The sequence below is a fragment of the Astyanax mexicanus genome, chromosome 1 (assembly GCF_023375975.1).
Source record: "Astyanax mexicanus isolate ESR-SI-001 chromosome 1, AstMex3_surface, whole genome shotgun sequence".
NCBI classification, from domain to species: Eukaryota; Metazoa; Chordata; class Actinopteri; order Characiformes; family Acestrorhamphidae; genus Astyanax; species Astyanax mexicanus.
In genome coordinates, this window is record NC_064408.1 from 19,909,622 (window position 1) to 19,932,486 (window position 22,865).

At 37.3% G+C, this 22,865-nt stretch overlaps 2 protein-coding genes across 3 annotated transcripts in view; one reads left to right on the forward strand and one right to left on the reverse strand.

The window, feature by feature from the left end:
- The window catches only part of traf2b (Tnf receptor-associated factor 2b), a 28,081-nt gene extending 23,321 nt beyond the window's left edge, over nucleotides 1-4,760 (reverse strand). The window contains exon 1 of one of the 2 annotated variants that reach the window (XM_007254025.4): nucleotides 4,626-4,760. The gene's annotated coding sequence lies outside the window, so the exon portion shown is untranslated. The remainder of the gene's footprint in view (nucleotides 1-4,625) is intronic. The other variant, XM_007254024.4, reaches the window with a different exon arrangement.
- coq4 (coenzyme Q4 homolog (S. cerevisiae)) lies at nucleotides 4,582-22,325 on the forward strand. The gene is made up of 7 exons (XM_007254027.4): nucleotides 4,582-4,704; nucleotides 11,732-11,878; nucleotides 12,851-12,947; nucleotides 14,690-14,792; nucleotides 14,877-15,006; nucleotides 15,275-15,368; nucleotides 21,735-22,325. The coding sequence occupies exons 1-7, from the start codon at nucleotides 4,674-4,676 to the stop codon at nucleotides 21,925-21,927; spliced, it is 795 nt and encodes a 264-aa protein (XP_007254089.3). The 5' UTR covers nucleotides 4,582-4,673; the 3' UTR covers nucleotides 21,928-22,325.
- The last annotated feature ends 540 nt before the right edge of the window (nucleotides 22,326-22,865 follow it).

A 22,865-nucleotide genomic window follows, 5' to 3' on the forward strand; every position in this document is an offset into this window, starting at 1 on the left:
TAAAAGTAGCTACTCTATGTCCTACTTTTCTGTCTGTAAATCCCCTTTTATAATCCCTCGTTTGTAATTCTATATGTCCTGTCTAAACACTATGTATGTCCTGCTTTGTTTTTTTGTTTTTGCTTGTGAACTGTGCAGAATTTGGACTGGTATGTAACGGCTTTGTTACACTCATATACATCCCTGGAAAAATTATATTAAAAAAAATAATATGTATATTTTAATACATCTATTATTATCTAGTATTGTTCTCTTCAGGCATTTGTAACTAAAGAGAGTATAGCTCCTTCCTTGCCAGTAGGTGGCACCTCATCCTAATTGGTGGTTAACCCAAAGGTGGTCGTTTCCACTGTTCGTTCTTCTCACTTCCTCAAATTTAGTCACCTAGCAAATAACTCGTAAACAAGATGCCGAAGGGAATGGAGTGGAACGACTACTGGAAAATCCTCATCATAGTTTCTGATAAAGCTAAACTAAAACTACAGACACACATCACATCAAAATATTTGTGTCGTTAATTTTGTATGACGGCGTGTAAGGAAAAGAGAACATGTTCCACCGTTTTACATAAGCATGGTCTGAATGTTACCTGAGGGTGCACATGATCACACATTTCCACCAAAGTACATCTCAATGAATGCTTCGCTTCACCCACACTTCTCGATTAGATGTTTCTGATAAAGTATAGCATCTCGAAAAACGTATCACTTCTCCTACGCCTCTCGAAGTCAGCTAAAGCAGCACTTTGTCTACTAGATTAGGAAATAAGACTAAGCTGCAAGAACATAGTGAAATGAAAAATGATTCATTTTTTTTTGTGCTGAACTTTCCAGAAGGTCTTTTCAACAGAAAACAGATCTTACAGATAAAGGGTTGCCCCATGTTTAACCAAACAACAGCGATGCACACAAGGGGGTGGTGTTTGACTGGTCAGGCATATCCAGTTCACCCCAGTGTCACAATAGTATAAAATTAAAATTTCTACACACACACTTTCCTTTTAAATGGCCCACTTCTTTTGAAAATTTCCTCCCGAAAAATGTTTCAGTTCCTGTTTAGTTTTTTTTGTTAATTCATTCATTTCCAGGGTGTCCTAAAGATTTTAGATCAACAGAACATCACAGATCACTTCTAGACTGAATGCCTGTATACTTACATCGCTAACATGTTTAGTCGTGTACTGATTTACACCTCATTTCAGTGGCATGGCATGAATGCCTGATAAGAATATTTTACTAGGTACTAGTTCTAGGAAGCATACTCTGCAGGTGTGGATTACAAATGCAGATACAATTCTTAAGATTCCTCTGTCCTACACTATTTTATAGTTTGCGTGAATAGCGGAAAGAATATCTGGCAACACATAAATATGCTGTTTATACTGTATCTGTAGATAAAAAAAAGACATGCAAACTCCATACATTCCATTTTTTTTAAACATTTGCTTCTACCAGCACCACGGACTACAAATGAATGTGACTAACAACTATTTCATATTTTTGTTTTGATGCATGCATTATTTTCTACACTTTCCTTATTTTTCCTACGCTTTAATTTTAAGACAGGCTAAAATGAGATAACTTGGCAATTTAGGCAAACGGGGCAATGTATAATTCTTGTTAAAATAAGTACATTTTAATGCATTTATATATTCATTAATATAGCTGCTTGATTTTAAATATATTTAACTCCCTCCTACACTCACCCTAAACATAAAATACCACAGGTCACAACCCACCCCCACACCCTTCCACATTGGATGCCAGTTTCCGCAGTTTCCTGTTATAAAAACCCACATACAGATCCTAGCATTCATTGTAACTTTGCCAAATGAAGTTATGTAGATGGATCACATATCTTTATTTGTCAGCTAGCAGACAATGAATACTTGGGCAGTTGCTCATCCAAATTGCATGCATCTTCGAGATTTCTGCACAGAACACCAAATTGTTGTTTATATTTAATTGCTGAAAGATAGAACTAGAAGCATATCTGTGCCAACACACAAAGGGTTTGTAACCACTTTATTTTGACTGACTAAAATTCCAAAGAGCTGCAAGAAATAAGAAGGATGGCTGCAGATTCCAAGATTATCAGTTCAAACAACTGCGCACAAGTACAAATTACTGGGAGGTGTAGAGATTTATGCAACCAAAATTCTATTTTAGTTTCTGATGGCAACCAAAAGCATCTTAAAAAAGCAATTGTAATTTATACCCATGCTTGCATACCCCCCCCCACACACACACACACACAGTTAACAGCTGTGCTGCACTTGTCAAGAGTTCATTATTTTAATTTCTTGTCTCTTAATGTGTTTGAGAGCATTGTGAAGATGTAGAGTTGGTATTCAGTGAATAGTAATTTGAGTAATGTTCTAATCCATATTATGGCAAAAACTACTTAACTAAGTAAAGAAAAAGTACTTTAAATAATGAAGGTCAGTCAACCCGAAAAATTTCAAGAACTTTTAAAGTATCCTCAAGTGCAGTCGCAAAGACCATCAAAAACATTATGACAGAACTGTCTCTCATCAGGACCACCCCAGGAAAGGAAGACCAAGAGTTACCAGCCTCAGAAACCACAAGTTAACAGCATCCCATATAAGACCCCACCTAAATGCTACTACAGGATTCTCTATATTTGACTTTATGATTCCTTCACAGTCTGGGAGATTTAATGAATGAATTAATTAATTAATTTAACAAACTGATAATGTGTAAACACACACACACACACACACACACACACACACACACCATGAACTTTACAACAAACAGACTAGCATCTACATGGATCATTATAAATAAGCAAAGTGAGTGTATCATGTGTTAACCACATGTCAGAGCCATGCACAAAATATGTGTTCTTTTAAAAACACTACAATCATTGTCTGGAAGTGCAGACCCCCACAGACTCTGTAATTACATTTAGGATGATTACAGTCACACTAACTGTTGATTTCACTGTAAGAAGCCTTACTTTTAGATGACTTTGCACCAGCAAATGACATGACTCTCCAAACCATTACTGATCATCAGTCAATTTTACATTTTATTTGGAAATCAATAAACCAGAGTCTGGAGGAAGAGTGGAGAGACACACAGTCCAAGCTGCTTGAGGTCCAGTGTGAAGTTTCCCCAACCAGTAATGGTTTGTAGAGCCATGTCATCTGCTGGTGTTGGGCCACTGTGTCAAGTCCAAAGTCAGTGCAGTGTTTTCCTGTTGAATCTTACAGCACTTCACGATTCCCTCTGCTGACAACTTTTTATGGAGATGCAGATTTCATTTTTGAGCAGGACTTGGCACACTGCCAAAAGTACCAATGGGTCTAAATTTCTGTCACATTGATTTTTGGGTTTTTATTGGCTGTAAGCCATGATCAAATCAACAATAAAAGCTTAAATAAGCTTCAAATAGATCACTCTTTGTGTAATACATCTATATAATATCTGAGATTCACATTTTGAACCGAATTACTGAAATGAAGTAACTTTTCAATGATATTCAAAGTTTTTGAGATGCACTAGTAGAAATATTTTTAGGTTAATTATATTGTCACAGAAACCATTGGTTTTACAGTTTTAAACTGTCAGACATATGTAAAAATGTAAATTTTGTGCTAAAAAGTTGTGCTATGGTTGTTATAAAACACATTGTTGATGCACACAATGTTCCCAGGCAAAGGTTAACTAGTTTAAGTTTACAAGCTTGCCACATATTACATAACAATGACTAAAACAAGAAAAATAGCATCAGCTGAAAACTGTAGGTAGCTAGCATGTATACACCTGTTATCTAGCCATCTAGTTAACACAGTAGACTAATATTAAAGTTTCTGTCTGTTTATGAATGTTTTTATTATTCTTTCTTGGGTCAAAGTCTTAAGAGACAAAATAAATCTGTAGCAAATTTTTTTGCTTTTATTTGAAGGACAAAAATGCTGTAAAATACATAACGTTGATGTAAAGACGACTATTTCACAGTATTGTAGGTTAAAACAGTCCTGAGAAGATTCAAACACTGTGTAAACAATAGACAGACTTGTAGCTTAGTTACTTAAACTGCTAGCCAGCTAAACGATTAGCTAGAGAAATACTGATCATTATACTCCTAAACACGGAGTACAAGACTGCTATTTAGCAAACACCTGAAGCTCACAAAATAACACTAGTTATAAGCTATAAAACTATATAAAGTACAGCATTATTTAACGTTACTCCTCTCTAGCACTGTGCTGTGCTGCGTTAGCTAACCCAGCTAGACTTTAAAGTGTTAAAATGTAGGACAAATACAGTCACTAGAAAACATTCAACTGAAACCACAACATCTTACAGTGTTTAAAATATTACTTCGCTATTTAACTACACGTCACTGTTCTGGTTAGGTTAGTAAACCAGCTTTAAGGTCAGTAAAAACTACTATAATGTTAATGTTGAATCATAAACAGCAGCTAGCGCTAGGTTAGCTAACACCATATAACCTTCCAGTGACATAAACACGAGGACGGCCTGTTCAGCACGTTGACTACCAAAGCGGAGACGATTCGCAACGAAAAGACACGAACTCTGTGTCTGTGTGGTGTCTGTAGAGCAGATACACACACAGTCGAAAAAACTACTCACCAAAACGTCCAGCAAGTCTGCAGCGAGGGCTGTTTAAAGGCTGACACGATGAGGAGAGTTTTATCATCCAGGGTGGGAGGTACGAACGCAAACCATTTAACGCTACTGTTCAGTGTGCACACGATACGACACACAGCGTTACAATGGCACTGTCTGCTTAAATTCTGGAGTTTTACTCGGGTAACTAAAGCTAAACTATAGTTAAACGATGTCCTGAGCTTTATATAAATACGTTTCTGCCGTGGTTCTTTAGCTAAATAAGCTATTTAGCTGGCTAAGCTAACGTTACTGTGTCGCTATGGGAGACAGGACTGAAGCTGAGTCTTCAGATATAACTTAACTTGTATACTATTTTATGTATGTAAACAAAATTATTTAAAACCTTTTTTCTTAGCAAGAAGCTTATTTTACTTGTTTAAGCACTAGAACAGATACAGGTAAACTTCTGTAAAGTAAAAAATATATGCAAGTCTATAATATTGTACTTTTTCTATGTTTCTTAAACATTTGGTGCCTAAGTTAAAAAAGTATTAGCAAATAATTAATGTTTCTTTTTATACATTGACTATATTCTTATATTATGTCAAGAGTGTATATGTATAATTCTTATTTTATGTATATACAATATGTCTGAGTGTATATGTATATTCTTATATCATATTATATATTAAAAATTATATAAGTTTGTGTATTTGAAAGACCTAAAAAAATATAGTTTATACTAGTCTATAATATTAAACTTTCATGGTTTGCTTTTTCTGAATTTACATGTGTCTTAAAAGTTTGGTGCCTAAGTTAAAAAAAAAGTATATTCAAATAATTAAATAATGTTTCAAATTATAAACGGACTGTACTCTTTTATTTTACATGCACAGTATTTCTGAGTGTATATGTACCAGTAGTTCTATCTTATATGCCTAAACAATTATTTTATAAATGTATACATTTAAATTATTTATACATTAACATTAAAAACATTTTTCTTGGCAATAAGCTTATTTTTACTTGTTAAACCACTATGCACTATACAGGTTAACTTGTAAACTGTAACTGTAAAGTAAAAAATATACTAGTCTATAATAGTTATAGTCATATAGGAGTTTATATGTTTTTTGAACATCTGGTGCCTAAGTTAAAAAAAAGTAATAACTCATTAAGTATATATACACAGTATATCTGAGTGTATATGTATCTAATTATTTGCTTGTGTATTTAACAGACCTACCATTGGTATTATTGGTATTAAAAGTCTACTAACCACTAGAAATATTTTTTGTTCTGAGCAACAAGCTTATTTTTAAAATTAGAACAGATACAAGTAAACTTCTGTAAAGTAAAAAATGTAAATTAAATATAGGTACTGTAAAAACAAATATACATTTTTAATAGCAAAATGTCACATCCTGAAGCATTTTTCAAAGTTTAAAATGGGCTGCATTTATAGGATGAAAAGTGGGGGGAGGAGTCTGTGGGAGGAGTTTAGGAGAACATTGTAGAAGCCAGCCAATATATGTCAGAAGTGTACAAATCAGTGAATAAGTGAGTTTTCTGACACTAACATGAACATTATGTGTCAATATTGCTTCATACAAATATAAATATATAAAAAAATAACAATAGTAACAGCTTGAGTTGCTGGTGACATCATATGATATGGCTTTCTGTAGACTTGCAGTGTTTTATATTTCTTGCTTAAGAGAGTTCATATTCTTTTGACAATTCAATTAAAAATGCAATTCAAATTTATTTGTATAATGCTTTTTACAACAAGTTTTGTCACATAGCAGCTTTACATAGATACAGGTCCAAGCATCTTATGAATAAGCACCAAGGTGATGGGAAGAAACCTTAAAAGAAGCAATGTTAAAGACCTTCTGAACAAGACGGGGAGGACCTTTATAGCCAACAACCAGGAGGAGCTTAGGAACGTAGAGAGCAGAAGCTGAGGAAGCATAACATGAAGGTATGGAATGATATGAAGACAATCACAAGCTGTAAGCAGAGGATGGACAGTGCCACTGACGGTGATGTAGAGAGAGCCAATGAGTTTAACCTCTTCTACAACTGGTTCGACTGCTCTGTTCAACACCCTGAGGCTCTGGCAGACACATTCTCCACATACCACCTCATCTCATCCTTCTCATATACTCATATTCATGCACCCCTCCCACAGGCTGACAGCACAGATCACACGACCCCTATTGCCCCCTCTTTACACTCAGCTGACCTGATCTACAGCACCACTGAATCCCCCTTCTCCCTCTCTACACACCTTCACTGCAGAGCAGAGATGAGCTGAGGAGACTCCACACAAGAAAGGCAGCTGGGCCGGACAAAGTGTGTCCCAGACTACTTAAGTCCTGTGCAAATGAGCTTCCACCCGACCCACTCTCATCTAGTCATGTTTTTTTTTATTTTTCCAGCCCCTCCAACTTAGAGACAAGCAGGTGAGGATGCAGGTGGATCCATATTTGGTCTCCTGGATTACTGATTACCTCAGTGGCAGACCTCAGTATGACAGGCTGAAGTACTTTACATCAGAGACTGTGGTCAGCAGCACAGGTGCAGCCATTGTGGCTTGTTTACGGGCAGTGAAGGAGGAGGAGTACAGACACCATGTGGAAGACTTTGTGGAGTGGTGCAATAGGTACAACCTGCTGCTGAACAACTCCAAAACCAAGGAGATGGTGGTGGAACTCTGCACGGCCAGGCCACCCACACAGCCTGTCTCTGATTGTGAGTTGATGTGAAGATAGTTAAGACCTACAGGTATCTCGGACTGCATCTGGATGATAGGTTGGACTGGTCAGCCAGCACAGATATATTGTACAGGAAGGGGCAGAGCCGGCTCTACTTCCTGAGGAAGCTAGGGTCTTTTAACATCTGTCGGAAGCTCCTGCTGATGTTTTATCAAACCGTGGTGTCCAGCTGTCTTTTCTATGCTGTGATGTGCTGGAGAGGAAGCATAAAGAAGAGAGACGAGATGCAAGAGGAGGACACTGCACAAACTGCACTTCATTATAAATGATAATGATCACCTACTGCATACCATCTTCATGGATCATAGGAGCAGTTTCTTTTTAACGCATATTTTTTATTATTTTTGAACTTGGTACAACATTCATTCAACATGTTTTTTTCTCTTTTACATCTTTTAAATCTTTTAGTTTTTAAACAACTCCCCTACCTCCACCCACCCCCAAACATGGAGCCATCAGTTACAAGAAAACAGAAAAACAATGATACTTAAATTAAATAAAAATTATATGAAATCAAAGAAAATAAATTATTAAATAATATTAAGCATGAAAAAACAGTAAGCACATCCCATCTGCAAAAGTGTAAAAGTAAACATGTAAATAATGAATTAAATTACAACAAATTATAAGGCACAATCTTATTTGGTGTGTGTTAAATTCTAGGAGTTGGTAGATCAGGTCTTGTTTCTAGAAAAATATTAAATGTCCCAAATGCTATGAAAAATATGATTTTTTTGTTTAATTGTATACGTAAGTCTTTCAGTCGCTAAGCAGGAAGAAAGTTCGTTAATCCACATGTTCAGAGAGGGACAATTAACACTTTTCCAGTGTCTGGCAATAAGACGTTCCGCATGTAACAAACAAAGGTTGAGCAGATTCCTCTCATGTGTTCTCAGAGCCAATGTTTCTGGTATCAGTCCGAGAATGCAGATTTCTGGACATACAGGGATTTTTTTTGTGGATTCTGGTAGAAACTGTGTCCGTTATTTTTTTCCAAAATTCTTGCACATGTTCACACTTCCACATACAGTGAAACAGGGTTCCCGTCTCTGTTCTGCATTTAACACAACTATCAGGGATATTATAATTAAATTGATTAAGTTTTTCAGGAGTTGTTGAAATCTTGCCTTTAGTATAAGGGTCTGATGTTGCTAGCTCTTCAACAGTGCTTAGGGGGGGACATTTATATGAATGTAACCTGGAGTGAATAAAACTCCGTATTTGCAAATACTTAAACATATGAGTAGGAGGGATCCCAAAATTTTCTTTAAGATAGTCAAAGGACATTAGAGTATTATCTAGATAAAGATTTGAAATCTTTTGTAGACCCAATTGAGCCCAAAGTCTGAATCCCTGATCAGATTTGCCAGGTAAAAATAATGAATTACCCCAAATAGGTGTAAATGGTGATAGCCCATCCAGCCTTTTAAACATTTCCTGTGATTCGTGCCAGACTATTATTGTGGTTTTAACAAATGGATTTGCTGTTTTCTGCTTCAGTCTTTTAAGAGAATCAGAATATAGATAAGAATCCAGAGCTAGTCCCTTAGTGTTTCTTTGTTCTATCTGGATCCATGGTAAATTGGAAGGATTAGAAAACCAAAAAAACCCCGATCTAAGTTGAGCTGCTCGAAAATACCATAAAAGATTTGGTAGTTGAAGCCCCCCTCTTTCATAAGGAAGATATAGTAATGTTAAGCGAAGTCTTGATCGTCTATTGTTCCACAAGAATTTTATGAACACTCATATTAGAAAAGAATGTTGGTGGGGGTGTAAGGGGAATCGATTGAAATAGATATAAAAATTTGGGGAGAACATTCATTTTAATAACATTGATTCTGCCAATTATAGTAAGAGGGAGGGTCATCCATCTATCTAAATTGGCGTTTACCTGAGCAACAATGGGATCATAATTGTATGGGATCATATTTTTAATTTGCGGTGTAATATATTAATTCCTAAATATTTGAACCCATCTCTAGCTACTGTAAATGGATGTTGAATTGTTGGGCTAATTCTTTCTTGTTCATTGAGAAAAAGTATTGACGATTTTGCCTGATTAACCTTGTATCCTGAAAATTTTCCGAATTGATTGATCAAATTAAGCAAGACAGGTATTGTGTTTTTTAGGTCTGAAAGATATAATAATATGTCGTCTGCAAATAAAGAGATCTGATGTTCTATTTCTGAAATATAAATTCCCTTTATCTCTGAGTGATCTCTAATTGCTATTGCCAGGGGTTCTAGGGTCAACACAAACAGCAGAGGGGAGAGAGGGCAGCCCTGACGAGTACCTCTTGACAGACCAAAGGGTTTTGAAGTAAAATTATTCGTAATCACTTCAGCTGATGGTTCACGATAAAGTATACTGATCCATTGACAAAATTTCGGACCGCATCCGAACCGCCGGAGTACATCAAATAAATAAGGCCATTCGACTCTGTCAAATGCGGGAGCAGTTTCAGTGGCAGTTTTCTGTCACAGAGCTGCTCTAAAGACAGACTCAGGAGATATTTTGTCCCGAGAGCCATCAGAGACTCCTTCTAGTGGAGCTGAAAGAGGAGGAGGGCAGATGAGAAATGAGTCTCATATGTTTTCTAAATCACAGGCTATTTTTATCTCTACTAAAATCACTCACTGTACAACATGGACATCTACACTCCGAGACTCTGTTGACACTTTACTTTACATGCTGTACATTTGCACTTCTGGACACTATTGATCCTTTACGGTCCGTCTGTCCGTTCATCCATCACAATGTCTTTAAAGATGTGTAGATTGAATTGTAATAGTAAACATTTTATAGTTCATATTTGAAAGTAGAATTTATTTGAGGACAAACTGCATCACAGAGATCATTCATTTAAAATATAATATAGTAAAAAAAAAAGGGTTTTATTTAATTAAATTGATTTATTTATTTTCATTATACTGATACAGGGTAGAACAATAAAGAAAACACTCTTAGGCTAGATCTCCAGTGCAGTAATAGACAATACCAATTATTATAAATACAATATAGTACACTATATTGCCAAAAGTATTCGCTCGTCTGATTTTGCCTTTGCCATCCAATTTAAGTTGTCCTATGCAGACTAGATTGGGAGATTGTTGTTGTAACCAGCAACCAGTGAATCCAGGAAATGACTGACTAGCAGAAAATAGATTAATCAAGGTAGTGTCTTTGTTTGCATCAGCGGTGCTGGGCAACAGGGCAACCGCAACAGCATTTGTCAAACATAACATAAAGCCAATAGCAAACACATTGGTAGACTTGGTAAGAATCTGAACTAACTGCATGACCGGAATAGAACAGAATAAGCCTACAGTGGTATGAAAAAGTTTGGGCACCCCTGATCGTTTTTATTATTTTTATAATCAGCCATTTCAGTTTACTATATCATAACTATATAGCAGATGAACACAGTGATATTTGAGAAGTGAAATTAAGTTTATGGGATATACAGAAAGTGTGCAATAATTCTTTAAACAAAATTAGACAAATGCATAAATATGGGCAGTGTTCTTTTGCTATATGTTATATTTAACTTTAATTGCTTATCTGAATAACTAATGATTTATAAAAGACAATCATGAAAGTTATCAGGGCTGTCCAAATTTTTTATACCACTGTATGTGGGCAAGCAGTTGATAAGGCATTCAATTCATATGTCTAGTTGAGATGAATGATTATCTTACCTCCACATGTCCTTTCTAAAATCACAACAGGTTGTTGTATACTATCCAGAAAAGATGCCGCTAATCAACAGATAACGCTGTTTGGCCTCATTGTAATCCGGCCTTCTTTTACTGTATCCAAAAATTTCCAAAGTGGATTTGTAGAATTGCAGAGGAGCTGTAATGGGTGGCATGTTGACTCTCCTTAGCTGTAGGAAAAAGGGGAGGTACTGTTGGGTTGATGATATGTAATGTGTTTGGCTTTTCTGTGAGATCAGCAGATGTATGGACACCGGAATTGAAGGCTGCTCAATTTAGGAAAGGGATAGGTTGCTGGCTATGCATCACTCTTTAAGGAGTTTCACTTCCTCTCTCTATGGTCCATTGTGATTATTGGTGATGTTGCAGATTATTGTTGTGTCGTCTGCAAATGTAATGGTATTGGAGCTGTGTTTGTGATTGCATGATTCAGCTGCACGTGAGCTGACTCATCCAAATAAATGAGTAAGCTTTTTAAGTAAGATTAGAGAAGGAGTTTTGCCGGTATTTGTATGAATACTTTGTCCATATGGTGTATATACTAAATATACCCACAGACTTCACCACACCACAGGGACTGCTGTTTTTCTTTTTGAACTAAATAATTTTTTTAATGTCTCTTCACTGCAGTGTTGGCCAGGCAGCAACACACAAGCTGGAACTCAGACCTCCAATATGGAAAGTTGTATCCGGGCCATATCCAAACAAGTCCTGTTCAGAAAGCTCTACTGGCCGTCGGATCTGGTGTAGCAGCTCTGCAGAATCCATACAGACATGGTGAGGCTCCAGAACAATCAATATTAATGACTTCATTTAGATTACTAAATGGCTCTGGTACTCCAATATCCGATGTCTGTTTCCTGTACAACTCGTGTTACTGTAATGAAAATTATAAAATCGAAAGGAAAAGAACAGATACATATTTTATTTCTAGAAAGAAATAAAAATACCACCACAACCACAACCACAAACAACAGGAATACCCAAATATTTTGAGGTACTTTACTTTCAGATTCAGTAACTGTGTACTGTAGTTGCACTCAATATTATTCAGCCCTCACTGCATGATTAGCATATTGCAGTTTATTTCATCAGAACGTAGTATATCCAAATTCAATATGAACTCATAGTCTCACAATCCTTCGACCCTTTCATGACAGGCATCCTTGAGCACATTTTTACTGTAATGATCTACTGCAGATTTAATTCATAGAGGAATCCTGGCTCATTTTTCATGGACTGTGGCCTCCATATTCTTGGGTTTACATGCTACAAATGCCTTTTTCATATTTTGGGTTTGGCTGTAAAGATAATTCCAGAATATTCCAAGAATTTAGGGCATGCTTGTGATAATTGTGCTTTTGCAAGGTCAAATGATGTCCAAGCAACTTGCTGTGCACACCTTCAAACAAGACAATGATCCATACTTTAAAGTTCACCAAGACTTAGTTTTAGAAGAAGTCCTGGAAGATTTTGGAGTGGTGGTCACAAATGTCTAACGCACCTCATAGCAAACTTTTGGTAGGATATGATTAAGAACATTGGAGCAAACCGAAGAACAGATGCTTTAGTCATTTAAAGTCACATTGTGTGTTAAATTTGTTGTAGTAGTCACGTTGAGTTAATCAGATTTGTTCCTCTTTGATTGGTTTATTGCAAAGTGCTAAACGTTTGGGAAATTTGATGATAAACCAGATTTACATTTTCGAGTGCAAATGTTCATAATACATAGTGTTTTCTTTTATGCAGATATGGTAGCTGTGCTTGGAGAGACCACTGGGCACTTGGCCTTGATAAAACTAAGAGACAGAATGAGAAATGACCCTGAAGGTTACACCATTCTCACGTATGTATTGAAACCTTTAATTTTTCAGAGGTTAAATGTTTCTGCCGTTACTCTTAATGTAAGATTAACCCATTTTTCCGCACTATAAGTCGCACCGTATTATAAGGCAAACTACCAGTGAACGTCTATTTTGTGGTCTATTTTCATACATCAGGATTATAAGTCGAATTTTAACAGACACTATAAGAAACTTCTAATTCAGTAGCGGCTAACCGCTCCAGCAGTGCTAGCCCGGGTAAGGAGCAAGCTACAGGCCGTTAATAGCGGTTAGCGGCTTATGCTAATGCTACTCCAGCCCTGGTGCTGGAGAACTAAACTGAAACTTCTGAATAACACTGCAATTTGGCGGAGTGACTTTATTGCTCCTTATAAACTAACTGGTAAAATTCATACATAAGATGCTGTGGCGCCTGGTTTGGGCTCCACCTGGGCTGAGGGACACCCGCCATAGTTTGTACTGCACAAATGAGTTAGTCACCTGGTTGAAAAGAGGGGGAATGTGGGTTTTTTTCTTTGCCACTGTGTCACCATAAAATTGGCATCTCTGTGGTGCTGCTCATAAGAGGCGTGGACCTGTTTTACCTGTAAAGCGGCTTTGTGACAACCTTTGTTGTAAAAAGCGCTATATAAATAAAATTGAATTGAATTGAGTTTTTTTAAATGTTTAAAATAAAAGGTTTAATAAATAAACCAAAGCCATCAAACTGATGTGTATAAGTCACCGTGCCAACCAAACCCCCAGTGTGCAATTTAAACTGTTTATGATGATGATCATCTTGGTTTGATATCATTTGTATCTGCTTTAATATGTTAATCATATGTTAATTAATTCTGGTATGGCATGTAATCAACGTAGGTAGAGTGGTTCTGGGACTCTATATATACACAGTACACGAAACAAACACTTTATATAACCAGCACAGCATATTAAAAAACTATTTTTCCTTAAAACATTTAATAAAATTATTTTCAAATTTCACAACCCTTATCAAGTTGACCTCATAAATTGGTTCGTGGACTAGAAGCCCACGAAAGTGGGGAATGTGGTCATTTTAAATTAGTTTCCTTATAGATATTTACACCATATGTTAATGCAATGTAACTGTAACAAGCAAGTGGCTGCTCAAACTGGCTTGTGTGTGTGTAAGGGGTCAACCTGCCCTGGTCTCTTGAGGACACTCAAGAGTCTTTTAATTTACAGATCAGCAGGCCAATAATAGGGAGGCACCAGCCTTCAAGATCTCACCTTAGAAGTTAACAATTTCTCCCTGTATGCTAGCCAATAGCTCGTTAGCAAGATAGATAAGAGCTAACGAGGCAGGTGAGGTCTTCTGAGGATGCTCAAGCTTCCTTTTAATAAACAGATCCTGACTTGACGTAATGACTAAACTGAAGGGGTTAAGTAAGTGGAGCCTGAAGCCCACCTGTGTCCCAGCCCACCGAGAATGTTCAACCCATTTCTTTTTATGTATAAAACCTAATGTTTTTGACTCTGTAAACTAGAAGATCTGCTTTGTAAGATGGAAACTACCTGCTAAATAAAGCTGTCTTCTCCTTTCTTTTACAACTGATTCCATCCGTTCTTTAGTCTTAGATTTACTTTCAACAAAGTTGTAAGTTGTATTTGGGGAAAATGAAAGGATTTTAATTGCGCCTTATAGTGCGAAACATACAGTAACCTGAATCCGCACCTCAATTTATTGTATTTTTTGTCAAAACAACACTGTCTAAAATGTCCTTAGGGAGCGTCCGAGGATCCGCCTCTCCACACTGGACCTCAACCGTATGTCAACTCTTCCAGACGGTTCCCTAGGAAGAGAATACCTCCGTTTTCTGGATGAGAATGTATGTTGAGATTTTAGTGCATTTATATTTTTTATCCTAAAACATCAGAAATATAGAGATGTTGTTGTCTTTGTTTATTTTCAGAAAGTCACTCCTGATACCCGGGCTGATGTGAGGTTTGTTGATGATGAGGAACTAGCGTACGTAATGCAGCGATACCGAGAGGTGCATGATCTACTACACACACTACTAGGCATGCCGACCAATATGCTCGGTATGTGGTATATACAACTTGTTGTTGTTGTTGTTGCTAAGTACTGTGGTGTTTTGTTTTTTTCCGTATATCAAAAAAAGTACCTGAGGCAGTTAGCACAGAAAACCAAAACCACAGCGCCAGATACTGCATATTTGAAGTAAATACTAATCACCACACTCTTATTATGTTGTGTGCTATCTATCTATCTATCTATCTATCTATCTATCTATCTATCTATCTATCTATCTATCTATCTATCTATCTATCTATCTATCTATCTATCTAGGGGAAGTTGCTGTGAAGTGGTTTGAAGCTGCACAGACGGGTCTGCCCATGTGCATTATGGGAGCAGCCCTGGGCCCAATTCGCCTCTCCACCAGGTAAAGTTTGTTGTTTGGCCAGCTGTTAACATGTACACTAGTGTTTATCAAAATTATGTAGGGATGCATGTATTTGCGAATACCTGGCAACCAAAAACAGTTTCAGAGACTGAATAACTTGCATAAATGACCTGAAATAAACTAATAACTTTTCATACTTGCTATATATTAACTACCACAACTGTTTTCCAACTAAAATATACAAGCTGTACAGGACAGGGATCCCCTAGCCAGGTATTTTCAAGAATACTGTTTAGGTTTTATATACAAGTATACTAGTTATATACTAGTTAAAAAAAGTGGAACTTACACAAAAATTACAAAGAAAGACATGGTTGAAATATGGTTCATTGTTGAAAGGGTTGTTGCTGTAGTAATATTTTGTATATACTATTTAGTATTAAGCAAAAACTACTTAAGTTAAACAAAGCAGAAGTGAGGGCACCAAGTGGTCCAGCAGTCTAAAGCACTGCCACTATGATCAGAAGATTGCTGGTTTGAATCCCGATTAAGTAGCTTACCATTTACTGCCGGAGCCCTGAGAGAGCACAATTGGCCTTGCTCTCGCTAAACAGGTAGATGAGGCTCTTTGACCTCATCACTCCTAGAGTGATGTCAATCAGTACAAAGTGTCTGTGAGCTGATGTATCAGAATTGAGTCGCTGCGCCTTACTCTGAGTACACTGTGATGCTACTCAGCGATGCTGCATCAGCATCAAAAAGTGGCGATGTCTGACTTCACGTGTCAAGTGAGGCGTGTGCTAGTCTTTACCCTCATTGTATTGTGGCTTACTAGTGATGGGTCTAGCCCAGGGGTCACCAACATGGTGCCCGCGGGCACCAGGTAGCCCGCAAGGACCTTATGAGTAGCCCGCAGGCCTGGTCTAAAAATAGCATTTTTGTTGCTATTCTTTTTTTTTTTAAATCACAGTTGCATTGATGTAATTTTAGATTATATTACATTAATATTAGCTTAGAGATATAGTTTATATATTATTATACAATATAATGTAATATAATATGTAATATTATATTAAAATATAATATAAAATGTAAACACTTGCAGAGATTTATAATAATAGTGTTGCCTATTGATATCTGTGTCTTCACATAGATGAATGTCATTAATTATTAATAATAACATATAATTAAAGGTAAATTGAGAAAATTTGTAATTTCACGAGTGTGTATCAAACTGGTAGCCCTTCGCATTAATTGGTACCCAAGAAGTAGCTCTCAGGTTCAAAAAGGTTGGTGACCCCTGGTCTAGCCAAATTGGGAGAAAAAAACCCAACATCAAAGCAGAAGTGATATCATTGCATCCATTCTTAACTCAGTGACTATATTTTTCTGAGGATGGGAGATGGGGAACTCAAGTCACATGACATGATTAAAACAAAACAAAAAAACATTAAGGGCTTAAAGCTCACCTTCCGCGAAAATCCGATTTTTCTTGTTTTTTGTGGAATACAGTAGGTCTCTCCGAGTTGAATGTGTACACCTGCACATTAAACTGTTTTGCAGCCCCCATTGTCTGCAGGAGCTAAGCAAAGAAATCCCCCCTCCCCCCCTCCGAAAAACGGGTGAATTTTGAATTATCTTTCTGCCTACGTAGGCAGAAACTCACAGACCAGCCCACCTTGGCTCGAGAAACTCCCAGAGGCGGAGCTGAAGCGACGCAACATCACCGCTCATCAGTTAGGAGGTGGGAGGCAGTGAGCGGCAGAGCGGTGGAGGGGCGTTGCAGTGCTCCTAGCCAATCAGAGGAGAGATATTTGCATGCTGTTTGCATGTATGAATATTCATGAGCAAAGCTGGAATCCGGTCATTTTGGACACACCCCTAAAACAGTCCATTAAAAAAGAGCTATACAGAGACACCTGAGCACTTTTTTTTTACAAAAACGGCTCACATGTCATTCATTCATACTAGAGACCACAACTAGACATTTTAAAATGAAAGAAAAAACGACGGAAGGTGAGCTTTAAGACATGACTGACTTAGCATGGACGACTTGAGCCTGGACGTACACTTGACCAAAGTAAACTTGACCAAATACTTGAACGGGCTTTTTTTATTTTTTAAATAAACATTTTATTTTTTATAGATACTAATATGTTACCTGTTATATTTAAGTTTTAAGTTTGAGTGATTTTAATTGCAATGTATGCAAACCTGGCAACCTATCAGCAACATACACATAAGCCATCATGGAAGGGGCTACTTTGGATTCTAGAATTATATTGTTGAAATTTAACATTTCATTCAAAAGGTTAAACATAAGATGTGATTCTATGACTAAAACATATGTTAACTGACTGCAGGCTTATCTATCTAGAACATATATGAAAGTTTAGCAGTGTTAAGAGATTTGCTGAGACCGAATGGGGGAAACCCCAATTGAAACATTTAAGAAAATAATATCCAGTAATAATTAATTTTATGCATCACATTTTTGATGGTTTGCAGAAAAACTGACAGGCTCAGAAAACAACTCTTTTTTATAAAGTTTATATTTGATAATTTAGTTGCTTGTTACATGTATTGTACTTGTTCTAGAATAAATTGGCATCTGAAACTTGCATATTGGATGTCTGATGGGGGAGCTGGGTGTTTTCACTTGCTGTGATTTGAAGTCAGTTGGTCTAGAAAAAAAAAAGTCCAGGGCTGAATTTGGTTTCCAGTCATGTATATCTAGGCATAAACATTCTAGCTTGTCACTTCCTATGTGCATGTGATACAGTGACAAGCAAATGGCCTTTAATAACCATTGTCTTTTGTTTTATGTGGAGACTGTATGGATGCTTGTGACTTGCACAAGGGATCAATTACTCTGACCTTTTAGGCAAATAAAGAGGCATTTGTTGAAACTTGTTGACTAATTTCATTATTACATTTTGTGAAAGGGGTTATTCCAGTACGTTGTTGATGACTGTAGTGAAGAAAGAACAGTGAGTGCACGTAAATTCATTTAAAAATCTATTCATAATCATATTACCACAGTTATTTGACTATTCAAGTGTTCACGTAAACAGCATACTCTGGTTTCTCTGAATATCTATTGGAAAAAAATACAATAGAGAGAGATGGATTTTAGCTCAGTAATCATATTTCTTACTCAATGAATGCTCTTTATTTTGAAAGTTTTTAGACTGATAAAGAAGCAAGCAGCATTTAACAGCACCTGTGAGAGGAAGACCTAATACATTTGGAGCAACACTGAAATGAAGGATATAGATCATTTATATCTTCTAGCTATATATTGTGGCGGCTCTGGGTTGTGTGTGTGGCTGCCTGCAGGCATGTTTCTGTTCTCCTGTGTGCGAGGATGACAGGGGTGGGGCATCTCCCTTGGGAGGGGTTATGCAGAGAGGGTGGGCACCACTCTGGATCTGCCATCTGGGAGACACACAGCTGGGTTGGTGGCCTTTGGGCTATTTGAGCTCTGTGGGGATGGTTTTAGCTCTCCTAGTCTTGTTAAAGACTGTAAGTGAGTGGCAAGCCTGTTTAATAAAAGAGCTTATGAGCGTTCATCATGAGTCTCACGGGTCTTCCTTCCTCTTCCACGCCACAATATGTTCATATAGTGTCTCAATGTGTTAAAAAAACTGCAGCTTGAGGTTTTTGAATAACATTATGTTCTTGTAAATGCATTGACGTGAAATTTGCTTGTAATTGAGCAACAAAGTGACTTTTTTTCTTTTTTGGGCAATTTCCCTAAGGTTTCTAGGCAATAAGATTGCTACTAGCTGATTGCTTTTGTAATTTTACTGTCTATTGTATTTTGCAAAAATTAACTTGTGTTTAGCTTGACTTGAACAATGACTTGTTTTGCTGAAGCTTTAGAAGGAACTTGTTTTGGCTTGCTTTATTCTAACATAAACTTCTATTATCTAGGGCGTTTTCACACCTGTAGTTCGTTTCTCTGGTCAGAATCAGTTAATGAGTTTGTTTACTTGGAGTGTTTTCTCGCTCTGTTCGGTCTGGTTTCACATTGGCATAAATGTAAACGCACCAAAATGAGCATCAATAAACCACGCGAGCAGCCTGTGTCCTCTGATTGGTCAGAGCTGTCTGACATGGGAGTACGTTAAATATAAATATATGAAAAAAGTAAATACAGCGAGAAGATTTTGTGTTCCAGCGCAAATATCTGTGCTTTAACACTGAACGCTGAAACGCTGCACTTTCAATCACAGTGTTTCTACGTGCAGCGCAGATTTATACATAATAAACAGAGTCACGCGGCTGTGAGCCGTGAGTGCAGCGCAGACGGCACGTGGATGGACACGGTGTTTGTTCACAGCTGTGGTAATTAGCGTTATCTGGCTAATATATCAGTTTAAACTGTGCTTGCTTTATCAGCAGTTTAGCTTAAATAAATGGCTTATATTTAATAGCTGGATCTGATCGAGACCGGATCACGTTCTCACCACAAGCGAACCGCTCCAGAGTTCGTTTGGTACCTCCTCTGGCTGGTCTCGGTCCGGTTCTTTTGATCCGCACCCGAGTGTGATTACTGTTTTCACACCTGCTCAATCGAACCGCACTAAAGTTACAAACGGACCAGAGTTCGTTTTAATCGGACCAAATAGTGCTGGTGTGAAAACGCCCTAAAGCTGTATGTCATAGCATGTTACATATCTCTGCAGCCAACCTTCACCACACACATTCAGAATGCACTTTGGGTACTGCACTGTCCTGTCTGATAAATTGACTAATGTCTGCTGTATTTGTTGTATTGTTTTAGTTCCATGTTTGCACATTTGCATTTCATGTAGTCTGTGTAGTGTTTGTTCTGTGTCACGTTTTTGGTTCTGGAGGAATGTAATTTCGCTCCACTGTGTTCTTTTACTCAAATAGAATGACAGTAAAAGCCTCTTGACTTGACTTAAGTTGACAGCAGTAATTTTGGACTACCCAGAGGCTGTCTTTTGACTTGTACATGTTCTGACTGGAAAATTCCATCATTATAAACGGCCGTCTGTAACGCCTCTTGTAGCTTCCTCTTCTTGATTGTTTTTTTCCAACCATCTTTTGTTTTCTTCCCAAAACTAGAATTAGGGTTAGACTCAAACTTCTCTTTGTTATTCAGAGTTTCTGTCTGCAGGACTGGTAGTGGACCATTATTAGCCCTTCACTGACCTTGGTGTGGTAGTAGGTTTGGTACTTTGGCATTGGTGTGGTACATATGCATTAGTTTTATCAGTCTCATTAATTGGCAGTTGAAAAGTGGGCTCAAAATATTCAGCCTTCAGCAGTTCTTTGATTAGGAACTGACAACTGGTAAAGGTCTACAGCACGAGTCTCCAAGCTCCAAGCAATAAAGTTTCCAAGCCATTACGTGGCAGGCCACAAAAAAAAATCTGTTTTGGAAAATGAAGTGTAATGGGATGGAGTGCTGCAGACTAGTAGCTCTCCAGCCCAGAGGGTTGTTGAACCTGCAGAACAGTTGAATTCAAAGCAGGTAAACCCAAGAAGAAAGGAAAAAATAAATAAATAAAGGATCGAACCTGTGTCTCCAGGGTCACGGTCCAATACACTATCGTTGCCCCAGCTAGCGAATTGGGACATGGCCAGGGAAAAAATGCCCTTATAAGGAGATAGGGAGCCCAAGAACGAGCAGAAAAACAAGAACGGGCGGAAACTAAAGTCACGCCGAGCGCGACAGAGAGACAGGGGAGGAATGTAAACAAAAGTTCAACAGAGAAGCATTTTATACTTTTTTTCATAATCGTTCACTATATTTCAAACAACCTCACGGGCCAGATGTTTCATGCTTGCGGGCCACATCTGGTCTACAGAATGTCAAACACCCATTGTGCATATAAAGAACTACCCAGCTAACAGAGAATGTTATGAAAACGTTTAGAAAATTTTTGAAATGGTTCCAGGAAGGTTAGCTCCTAACATTACAGAAAAAAATGTTCCAGAAAGGTTCTGAAAAAGTTTTTCATAATATTAGTTTGCAACACAATGTTTTAAGAATGTTTCTAACATAAAGTTCCGAGCTAGATGAATACTAACATTATGGAAACATGAAAAGTAACATTCCCAAAACTAAAAATTCAAACACTGACACAAGTGACATTATAGTGACGATACCAGAATATTTAAACATTAAATAAAAACGCTCTAAGAACATCCAAAAAACTGGACACATAGAACTTTCTAAGAACGTTAACTAACATTTCAGAAAACGTCCCATTAACCAAAAAAATTGTACACCAATAAGACTAGTTTTAAGGATATATGTTTCTAGAAAGGGTCCATTCAGGGAATATCAACATATCAAATAATATTTATAATATGTTTTTTTGTATCTGCTGTTATAAGTTCATCTATGTCTTTGTTTTTGTTTTCCAGTCGCCTCCAGAAGCTGTTTGCGTCTCTCGGGCCCTGGGCACTACGCAGTGGCAGTCGCTCCCGCTGTGTGCTAAGTGTTTTTTATGAGCGCCGCTGGGAACAGAACTTGGAGAAACTCAGAGAGGAACTAAACATCGAGGCTCCACCCATCACCATGTCTGCCAGCAGCAAGGGAGCACCAGCAGGGTCCTAGCGCTCATTATGTATGGTTTGGTTAACTGTGTCTTTGCCACAGCCAGGCAGTTTGGACAGCTGAATGGTGTAGATAAGTCATGAAATTGCACTTTTTCAGTGTCCGGTACAGGTCATATCCATTAAGGCTGTGTATTGCAACAACTTGGTGAAACAATATGTATCATGATACAGGGCGTACAATTCAATGTGTCACAATTTATTGTGATACTGTAAGCAAGGCAATATGTTATAATTATTTAAAACTAATTTTAGGACAATTATCCTAGTATAAAAACACACAATCATGTTTATAAAATCTAAATAAAAGAAAAGTTACTTTTCTTTTACCCAAACTTTTTACCCATTCGGGACAGCAGGATCTAACAATAGAGTACAACACTGCTACTGTATCTAGTGTTTGCATGTAAACTAATTATTAAAAATCGATACTTTCAAAATCTTTTCAAAAAGCATACAGTATTGCAAAACAAAATAATATAATATTGTTATATTTCAATATAATACGACATTTCCTTTTTTTTTTAACACTAATATCGATTACAAGAAAACCCCAGTTTTAGAACACCCCCAGATTTTCCAGCAGTTCATTGGTAGTGCTGCACAGCCCAGGCCCACCTGTTTTTCTTGTTTTTTCCATCTCAACAATAACATTTTAACTGCCACTCCACCTGTTAAACTTGCAGCTCCAACTCTTTTGTTCACAGCTAAAACTGAGGCCTGGTCCAATATTAATCTGAGCTACAAGGTGTTTGTCTCTAAGAGACATGTCTTCTGTTGTCCTCTTTCTGTACTACATACCTTCCTGTTAGTTTTGTCCAGTTTCCTAGAGTCTGCTGATGGTGTTTTATGCTCAGGTCTGGCTTTATTTGTAAATTGTATAAAGGGAAAAGTTATATAATGCTTGATGTGTTTCATTGCTAAGTGCCTTTTTCTAGC

Coding starts and splice junctions, on each gene's coding strand:
- coq4 (XM_007254027.4), top strand. CDS start 4,674: ATGAGGAGAGTTTTATCATCCAGGGTGGGAG. Junction 11,879..12,850: donor GCAGAATCCATACAGACATG/GTGAGGCTCCAG, acceptor TCTTTTATGCAG/ATATGGTAGCTGTGCTTGGA. Junction 12,948..14,689: donor GAAGGTTACACCATTCTCAC/GTATGTATTGAA, acceptor AAATGTCCTTAG/GGAGCGTCCGAGGATCCGCC.